The following is a 10,273-nucleotide window of genomic DNA, read 5'->3' as shown; positions in this document are numbered from 1 at the left end:
AAACAAATCAGGGAATAATTTCAAGTTGCAGTGGAACTTTATAAAATTTTAAAATCAGCCAAGAACAGAGTTATGAAATAAGAAAATGCCCTTTCTTCAAGGCCAAATTAATTGGGAATATGCTGAATGTGGCAAAATTCTGCCTCTGACAGGTGTCAAATTCCATGTCAGGCATCATCAGCACATTTCCCTGTGTCTGGAAAGGAGACACAGGAGGAGTTTGGAAGAAGGTGAAGCAGAAATGGTAACACAGTTGGAAGGTTCTACCTGAACTTAATAAATGTTAAAGGGTTAAGTGGAGGACAAGGAGGCCAAATATCCTGACTCAGCAGCCTCACATTCTTCTGTGGCAAAGCCATGGGACAATCATGAATTTCAGCTTCTGTAAAAGATTAACAAACTTCTCCTCCTTCTCCTCCTTCTCCTCCTTCTCCTCCTTCTCCTCCTTCTCCTCCTTCTCCTCCTTCTCCTCCTTCTCCTTCCTTCTTCTCTTACTTTTTCTTCCCCTCCTCCTTGGCCTTGTTCTTGTTCTTCTTCTTCTTCTTCTTCATCTTCTTCTTCTTCTTCTTGTTGATGTTCTTGTTGTTGCTGTTCTCCTTGTTCTTGTTCTTCTCCTTCTCCCTGCCCCCACATTTTTTCCCTACAAATAATGTCATTTGCTTCCTGTTCTTGATTTTCTGACCTGGAGGTGGCTGATCCCCAGGACAGATTCTTCAGTGCATTTTCTACCCATAAAATGGTCTCACATGCTTCAATTCAATAATTCCAGTGTAAAAAAAAATCCATTTCCGATGTCAACAGTTCTTTAAAATAAATGAGCCAAGTGACCACTTATCCCTCCAAAACAGGACGGTCACAGTGTGGCCTGGTAATTATTTAAATTTAGAAATTCATTGACTTATTGAGAGCAGGGAAAACTTTCTGGTTTCATGCTTAATTTTTGTCAAGTGCAAATCCATATGCTTATACATAGAAGCCACTACATTTTAAAAAAAAGTCATTATTCTTCTCTTTGTAGTCTTTTAGGAGAAGCACCTCTGTCCATTTACATAGTGCCAAATCATCTTGATAAAATTTCTCGAGTTTGTTCATCTGTAATTCATCTGTGTATTTATTATTCTCCTTATTAATAAAGCTGCTCCTTCTGATTGCTGCTCAGTCTTATTAGAAAAATCTGTTTTTAATCAGTATTATGATTTAATTATGAATTATTAAGAAGAAGCCTCTTAGCTTGATTGCTGCAGAGAATATCTGAGTTAGAATCAGAGCACTGTGTGGGCTGAAACGGACCTGGAAGAGGAAATATTTTTCCTGAGCTGGAGGTAGAAAACTCTAATGGTGTGTCTGGGTAGCTGTGGGAATGAAAATGTCTCTCTTAAAACATTTCCAAAGGTCAGCTACACCTCCACACTAGGAACTAATTATATAATCCTGTGCTGGCATGGATATTTTGTGACAGAAGCCTTGAAGATAAATGATTATTTTCAGTTACAAAAGAGAATTAATTTAATTTTTCCCTCTTCTGTTTTCTTCCCAGAGAAAATAAAATACTTTTGCTAAGGAGAACTATATAGCATCTAAAAGTGTATGTTTTATTAATAAATATTGCTCTGCAATATATATCTGTCCAAGGATGGAGCTCATTTGCAGCTTTAGAAAGAGCATTTATTAAAGAAAACATAAACTATTTTTGTCTTCAGGGTTTTATCCTCATGGAACTGGGAAAGGATTTGATATTAATAACCTGTTGTGAGACCCATCATTCATCAGTTTGGTGTTTTAAAGTACAGAATCTGTGGGGGCTTGAGAATGGAATATCACAGGCGGGTTTGTGCTGTGGGATGAATCCAGCATGGGATTTCTGGGCAGAATTAGGGCTGAATTAAATGTAAGGGACTTTGTTTAACAGAAAAAAAAGGGAAATCCTGGGTTTAGATCCTGTCATGCATCATATGCAAGGAATGATGATGGTCACTGTGATCATAATAATAATTTTTGTCATTTTTATTATTATTGTTGTTATTATTATTGTTATGGTTGTTATAATTACTATTACTATTGCTCTTATTGCTAATATTATTATCACTGCACGAGCTCTTTCCCTGCGGTGGGAGCCTCGCCCTGTCCCTGGGCTCAGGAGGGGCTGGGCAGGGTGGAGCAGCCAAATTCTGCTTTCCAGATCCCATTCCTGGCTGAAGGCATCCGGATCCACGGGGAGAAGGTGACAGAGGCCCTGAGGCCGTTCCATGAGAGGATGGAGGCGTGTTTCAGGCAGCTGAAGGACAAGGTGGAGAAGCAGTACGGCGTCCGCGCCATCGTGAGTTCCCTTTCTCCATTTCTCCTTTCCCCAGTGTCAGGAATTCCCTTGAATTACAGCAGCTCTCTATTCCTGTGTGATGATTCCATTGATTTAACAGAGCAGTGTAGATGAAGAGTGTTGTAGTGTGTTTTTAAGTTTCTCAGTTTGCTCCCTCATTTTATGTATGTTCTCCCTTTGTTCTCCATAAATGGTTCCTCTCTTCCCAGTTTTCCCGCCACTATTGCCCTGACAGTTGAGTTACTATGGTTACCCCTGCCCCCGTTAGTTGTCAATCTTCCAAGTTACATAACTGCTCCTCCCTTATCCCACCATATAAGTAAAGTTTTCCTCCCCCCTGGGCCCAGTCAATCACCCCCCACTCCTCCCTGCTTTCGAGAACATTCTTCTCTCTGGGGTTGTGGTTGGCTGGCGTCCCGGGGCCCCTCCTTTGTTCTGTGCTTATTGGATAAGTTCTTGCGTCAGTTTTCTTATGTACAGCCCCACATGTTCCCCTATTGGTTAGCTGGGCTTCCCCTCCTTTCTCCACCCCTTCCCTGTAAAAACTCTGTCTCCTCCCGTGTTCGGGGCCATTTGCTGTGGGTTTTTCCACCTGTTGGTTGCCCTTTTTGCTGCCTGTGGGCTCTTCAATAAACCGACGTTTTACCCCAGCAAGTGGTCGCCTCCTCACTCGTCTCGTCCTGCGTGAACCCAAGTCCGCAATCCAGCCCAGCCCGAGGCCAGGATGCCGAGGGGGGCTGGCTTCTGATGCGCAGGGGTGTCGGCCGCTTCTCCCCTTTCGCCAGCCGGACTTAGGGCCGCGCGCGCCCTCGCGCAGAAGAGTTCCTGCTTGTTCCCAGTCACCATCAAATTATGGAATGCTGAGCAGATGAGAGATGTTGAGGGAGCCTTAGTGCTTTCATTTCCGAGCATGGGAGCAATTCCTAAACTGCCTGAGTCTGTTCTTTGAAAGTCAAGATAATCCTTCAATTCTGAAGGATTTGGGTTTCAAAAGTGAGTTTAAAAATGGGCACTTAGCAGGATTCTTCCAGAGCTGAATGTCACCTTTCCGTAGGTGGAATTCCTTTAGGGAAGGGAGAGCTGTGCTGCTTTATGGTAGCATGTGGTTGTACCTTCACTGAATGTAGGCAGGCAAGAAAGACACACCTCCTACTTCATGGATTTAGAAGGACTGAAATTCACGCTTTTCTCATTCCAGCAACTTATTTCCAGTTGCTGCTTCATCCTTAAGGGAAAGCCAAGAATTTCATGGTGTTTCCAGTAGAGGTTTGTTCCGCTTTTCAGTGTTGAGTGTGAAGGTCAGAACAAACAAAACAAGCAGCTTTTTAATTCAGGATAGAATTGATAAGTCAGTCAAAAATACATGGATTGGGTGCTATTATGAGATCCTATTTTGCCTGGAGCAAAGGAGGCTCAGGGGCCCTCGTGGCTCTGCACAGCTCCTGCCAGGAGGGCACAGCCGGGGGGAACAGGGACAGGAGCAGAGGGAACGGCCTCAGGCTGGGCCAGGGCAGCTCAGGGTGGATTTTGGGGACAATTTCCTCATGGAAAGGGGGCTCAGGAACTGCCCAGAGAGATTTGCAGTGCCCATCCCTGTGGGTGTCCAAGCAATCAGTGGATTTGGACTTGTGCTCTGAGCTGAGGACAAGGTGAGCACTGGGCACAGCTTGGATTCCATCTCAGACTTTTCCACCCTAAATAATCCTGGGATAATGTCTGTAGCAATGACATTTTTTTTAATGGGGACACAGATCTTACAGGGAACATTCCAGCCTTTGTGCTATCCTTTAACTGATGTTCTGTTTGTGGTCCTTCAAATCCCATCTTATGAATTTATATATTCAGGGAAAAGTTCAAACAGTAATTTATTCCCAGAGAGAACAGAAGTAATTAACATTAATGATACCTGCATGTCAGTCACTTCGGTAATATCCATTTACATCATCAAGGAGATGACTGGAAAGTGGTGTTATCTCTCTAATTTCACTCTACCCACCAGTAAGAATTTTCAGGATTGATGCAGTTTTATCTCTTCTGTCTTCCTTGTACAAGGCCAATTTACCAGTAGTTGACAGGGTGGAAAATATACCTGTAATTAAACAGCATGAGATTCTTATTTGTTGACTGCAAGAGTTCAATTATTTTATGCATATATCAGTTATTAATGACTAACAAAGCTTGGAGAAATATTCACAACTCTGAAATTGTCTGAAACAAAACCAAAACTTTAATATATTTTCTTCTTAACCTGGTGTCACTCTGTAAATTGGCTCTCTTGATATTTTTGACATAAAGTTTCTCTTTGTGGATTTTTACTTTGGGTTTTTGGGTTTTTTTAATGAAGTCCATTTCATTGAAATATATTGACAGGCAGTCACAACGATGGCAGAGATGGATTAAAAAATTATATGTAAAAAGATCATTTTTTTAAGGGCAAAATGTAAAAAAGCATGGAAATACTATTGGAACAAAGGAATTCTTGGAATATACTTAAAATTATACATCTGCCTAAATCTACAATTTTTTTTTTTTGTCCTTTGGGTGAATTTCCTTTAGAACCTATTTCTTTGTTGGTAACATGAGATATTGGTTGTTATTAATTTATTAATGCTACCAAACTCTACCTGGAAGGAAATCCACTGAACCTTCCCCTGTTCCCTTTGGCGTGTGGATATTTGTAGCCAAGAGAAAAGCAAAGGCACAGACACACAGAGCCTTGTGTCCCAAGGCTATTTCTAGGATTCACATCCTCTGAACCTCAGAGAAAGAAAAAACAATTCTTGTCTCAATTGCTGCTCCTCTTGTTGTTCACAAGCGGAATGCATGGTGGAAGGTTGTTTACCTGAAGGGAATTGGTGATTGGATTCTGGTGTGTTTTGATTCACTGACCAGTTGAATCCAGGTGTGTGTTGGGACTGTTGGCTGACAGTCACGAGATTCTGGGAACTTGGGTTGACTTGAGTTGGGTTTTTGAGATGAACTGACAGGTTCAGTTTAGATGTAATGTAATATAGTGTAATATAACATAGTATGATAAAGCAATTAATTAGCCTTCTGATATCCATAGAGTCAGACACATCATTTCTCCCCTTTGTTGGGTTGCCTGCTTTTTGCAGTAGATTCTTTGGATGAGGCAGTAACCTGTGTCGTTTCCTGCGCAGCTGGCGGGGCTGGAGGAGCGGCGGGGCAGCCGGCCGCGCTCCATGGTGCGCTCCTTCACCATGCCCTCCTCATCCCGGCCCCTCTCCGTGGCCTCCGTGTCCTCCCTCTCCTCGGACAGCACTCCCTCCCGGCCCGGCTCCGACGGGTGAGTGCAATCCCAGCTGGGGATTGGCCCTAGAAATCCCTGGGGTGGGGAATATCCAGCCAGGGATTGTCCCCAAAGCTCCCTGGGGTGGGGAATCCTCAGCCAGGGATTGTCCCCAAAGCTCCCTGGGGTGGGGAATATCCAGCCAGGGATTGTCCCCAAAGCTCCCTGGGGTGGGGAATCCTCAGCCAGGGATTGTCCCCAAAGCTCCCTGGGGTGGGGAATCCTCAGCCAGGGATTGTCCCCAAAGCTCCCTGGGGTGGGGAATCCTCAGCCAGGGATTGTCCCCAAAGCTCCCTGGGGTGGGGAATCCTCAGCCAGGGATTGTCCCCAAAGCTCCCTGGGGTGGGGAATATCCAGCCAGGGATTGTCCCCAAAGCTCCCTGGGGTGGGGAATCCTCAGCCAGGGATTGTCCCCAAAGCTCCCTGGGGTGGGGAATCCTCAGCCAGGGATTGTCCCCAAAGCTCCCTGGGGTGGGGAATCCTCAGCCAGGGATTGTCCCCAAAGCTCCCTGGGGTGGGGAATCCTCAGCCAGGGATTGTCCCCAAAGCTCCCTGGGATGGGTGAGTGGGGAATCCTCAGCCAGGGACTGTCCGTGAAGCTCCCTGGGTTTTAAGGGTGGTTGGCATTCCCAGATCTTGGAGCTGGAAACAGCTGGGAGAGCTGGGGGTGTTCAGTTGGAGAAGGGAAAATCCAGGGAGACCCAGAGTTTTTCCAGCACCTGAGGGGGCTCCAGGAGAGTTGGAGAGTGTTGTGATTGAGATGGAGACAATACAAAGCAACACACTCCATTTTCAGAAGGCTTCAAACTACTTTTATTGTACCATGCATGCTTTTTTACACATTCTTACAAAACTCATAAATTTACACTTTACTCATTGGTCAGGAAAGACGAGAGCTCATTGGAACAGAGTTGCAGGTTTCTCTTATTTATCTTCTTTCTTTCTTGGTTTCTGTGTCAATGACCTTGGTAGGAAATTCTTTCAGTGGTTAACGTGGATCATACTTCTCTCTGGCTCACAGAAGTTGCTGTAAAACCTCTTCCTCGGGAGAGGGACTGGAGACAAGGGATGGAGGGACAGGACACAGGGAATGGCTCCCACTGCCAGGGGGCAGGGATGGATGGGAGATTGGGAAGGAATTCTTGGCTGTGAGGGTGAGGAGGGGCTGGGATGGAATTCCCAGAGCAGCTGTGGCTGCCCCTGGAGCCCTGGCAGTGCCCAAGGCCAGGTTGGACATTGGGGTTTGGAGCAGCCTGGGATGATGGAAGGTATCCCTGCCCCTGGAACTGGATGAGTTTTAAGGTCCCTTCCATCCCAAACCATTCCATGATTTTTTAAGTGACAGCCTAAAATTGGCAAAAAAACCCCAACCTACAGAGACATTTCTCTCAAGGTCTCTTATTCTCTAACCCAGATGAATACAGTGTTCCTTTTTGCCCTCTAAGCATTCAAACAACACCAAAAACCCCCAAAGAGGAGATCAGTTCCCTTTTTGGAGTATCACAGGTGTGTGAGGGATGCTCTGCAGGCCGTGTGTGCAGCCAGCCCTGTCCCAGGAGCTCAGGGCAGGATTACCTGACTGCTCAATCACTGCTGCTCACTCCAGCTGCCAGAGGAAAAGCTGCTTATGGCAAGATTGTACTTCAAGACTTATCAAGATATTTCACATGAGAACTGGGAATTCTGTTGATAAGCCCTGTCTCATAGTCACATCCCTCAAAGAACAAAATAATCTGTTTGCTGTCTGGGCTTTCCATACAGCCTCAGAAGTCCCTGCTCTCTCTCTTCCTCCCCTCAGGCACCCCTGTAATCCAGAAATGCAATGTTTGACCAAGGCAGCTGATTTTTTTAAAGCCTTCTGAAGGGCTGCTGATTTACAGGGATGTGCTGGAAACTCCTGTGCACCTTCAGAGGGGAGTTAATACCTGGCTAGAAACTAAAGGCATCAAGTAAAATTAAATCCAGCACCTAAGGACCAGCAGGATGCTTGCCTTGATTACAAAGAGTTTATTGAGTCATTGGGAGGAGCTGTGGACAGCTCAGCTCTCATTCCACTGCCCTCTGGGATGCTTTCACACTCTGGTGTAAATGTGGGACAGCAGAGATCCTGTTTTGACTAATTCTGAACAAAGATGTCTTGCTGGAACTTGGGCAGGGCAACCACCCAAGTAAGTGAGCAACTTTTGTTTTATCTCAGAAGAAAAATACTTATTATTTCCCTGCCTCTTTCTGGTTTTCCCTTCAAAATCTTTAAATGCATTTTACTTTGTGATTGGGTATTATTTCTTCAGATTCACCTCTCAGCTGTGTTGTGGTAGGTGTCACATGGCAGTTTTTGAGGGTCTGGTTCTCCTCAGGGTGTATTTTCACAAAGATCCCACAGTGCAGCTCAGCTCCTGCTCTGAGCCCAGGGCTGTACAGGACAATAGCATGAACAGCTCTTGTCACTGAGAAGACCTGAAAATACCCCTCGTTTGTTTGGAGGAGGAGAAGAAAAATCATCAGATATAAGTAATATGAAAAACCTCAAAAATTCAGTAAAATCATGTGGGTAGCTTGGCACTGCTGGCCTGGCAGAAGTTTCCTCCTGTTCCTGCTGTAGTTGCTGGGGTTTATGGTCAGTTCTCCTCTTGTCTTTCCATGTCTCTTCGTAAATTAAATTTGAGAATAGAGATGAAGCCAAAAAACAATTAAACATGAAGCTAAAGGAGTGGTCTTATCAAATCACCCAGTTTCTATTCAATGTCATTTCCAGCTCCTGCTCTGGAGCTTTTTAACAGCAAAGACTCAAAGCAGACTTTGACACAGGATGTGTTTTACAACTCCCAACTCTATGTATAAATAAAACTGACTTCAAAAAAGAGACTTGGATATATTCCCTGCTTGGGATGGGATTTAGAAATACAAATGTGAGCATTGCACTCAGTGGTGGGGAGCAGGAGAATCCTGGGGGTCCAGTGGGATTTCTCAGCTCTTGGCAGTCCCAAAGTGCTTCCAGTTGGAGCATAGTATGCTGACCCATTTTATATTAATAATCCAAATAATTAATAGTCCTAATACAGTGCTTGGAAAGGAAGCAATTAATTATTGTCTGAAGGATGGAAATTCCTCTTGTGAATTTGCAGTTGGCCTCGGAGGTGCTGGCACCACCCAGTCCAAAATACACAACTCAGGTTCCTAAAAAGTCCTGGTGCTGGGAGAGCTGGGCTCTGCTCTGGGCTCTGTCACTGGAGTTCTTTGTGGCCCTGGGCAAATTGCTGCCTTCCCTTTTCCTTGTCTGTAAAATGGGATGGATAAACTCATGGGTTTGTTTCCAACCTGTGGCATTCAGCATTTGGGAAATGGCTCAGGGGCTGCAGGTGCAGGTGCTGCTTTGAGCATCTTCCCATCAAAGGAGCTGCTGTAGAGTGAAAACAACAACAAAAAATAACAATAATTTGGGATATTGCTGCTGGGTATTGCTGCTAATGGTGGGGATTAGGATAATGTCAGTGCAGACTGTCTGAAATATGAATTCTGGAATTTCACAGCAAAGACTGTGGCCTGTACCTGCATGCACTCCATAGCAAGGGAAATGCTTTTCCAGGGCTAAAATGTCCTTCTTTGGGAAGTTCTGGTTTGGTGTTGGTTTAGTAATGTGGTGGTTTGAGACAGCCTTTAAATCTGCCAGCATGATTTTGTTTAGGTGTGATCTTAGTGATGTTTTTCATTTATAATATAAAATAAACCATAAAATACTTTGTCTAGCCAAGAGTGCTCCAACCCTGGCAGTGTCCAAGGTTGGAGCACCCTGGGATAGTGGAAGGTGTCCCTGTCCATGGCAGGGGGTAGGACTGGAGTTTCCAGGTGCCACAGCATGGAGAGTGGCAGTGCTGGTTGAGAAACGCATTTTTTGTGTGAAATTCAGGAGTTTGTGCAGCCAGAAACCAATAAATTTACTGCAGAGCAGGGAAATCTGCAACTCTGCTTCTCCAGCAGTCCTGCAGTAATTTTTATTATAAGACAATTATGGTTGTGTGACCTTCTGCCCCTTCCTTCTCCCACTAATGAGTTTTCCTGGATTAGCAAAGCCTCATTAACTCGGGTGAGACTTTGGGAAATATGTAAATAAAAGTTAGTTGTTTTGAAAACAGCCTTTTATTGATCTGAGCAACAACATTTCTCCTTAGGTTCGTGCTGGAGCCCCTCCTGCCAAAAAAGATGCATTCTAGGTCGCAAGATAAATTGGACAAGGATGACCTAGATAAAGATAAAAAGGAAAAGAAGAAGGAGAAGAGGAACAGCAAGCATCAAGAGATATTTGATAAAGAATTTAAATCTACTGATATTTCTCTGCAGCAGGCTGAAGCAGTGATCCTTTCAGAAACGGTAACTTTATTAGCAAGGAAAGCTTTATCTAATTCTGAGCCATGTTCTCTCTCTTTTGAAATCAAAATGTTGATTTTTACCGTTTAGCTCCTTTGTAGGCCAGAAATAACTCTGAGGGGATACACCACAGTGTTAATATACATGCTAATGAGTCAAAAATACAGATTTGATTTACAGTGGGGAAAAGATCCTCTGAAAATCTTCACCCAAAGCTCTGGGTGACTGTTTGATACAGGAGCAGATGGCACAGCATAGCTGAAATAAATGCTGCCATCCCA

General features: G+C 44.4%; 1 protein-coding gene across 2 annotated transcripts in view; it reads left to right on the top strand.

The window, feature by feature from the left end:
• DOCK1 (dedicator of cytokinesis 1) overlaps positions 1-10,273 on the top strand; it is a 278,470-nt gene that overhangs the window by 247,406 nt on the left and 20,791 nt on the right. For both annotated transcript variants that reach the window (XM_059476562.1, XM_059476560.1), the window contains exons 47-49: positions 2,180-2,317; positions 5,479-5,624; positions 9,797-9,995. In XM_059476562.1, coding sequence (XP_059332545.1) covers positions 2,180-2,317; positions 5,479-5,624; positions 9,797-9,995 — 483 coding nt within the window. The remainder of the gene's footprint in view (positions 1-2,179; positions 2,318-5,478; positions 5,625-9,796; positions 9,996-10,273) is intronic.

This window comes from Ammospiza nelsoni, chromosome 8, assembly GCF_027579445.1.
Source record: "Ammospiza nelsoni isolate bAmmNel1 chromosome 8, bAmmNel1.pri, whole genome shotgun sequence".
In the NCBI taxonomy this organism is placed as follows: Eukaryota; Metazoa; Chordata; class Aves; order Passeriformes; family Passerellidae; genus Ammospiza; species Ammospiza nelsoni.
Note: the sequence above shows the minus strand (reverse complement) of the source record. Positions and strands in the feature narration are given on the sequence as shown.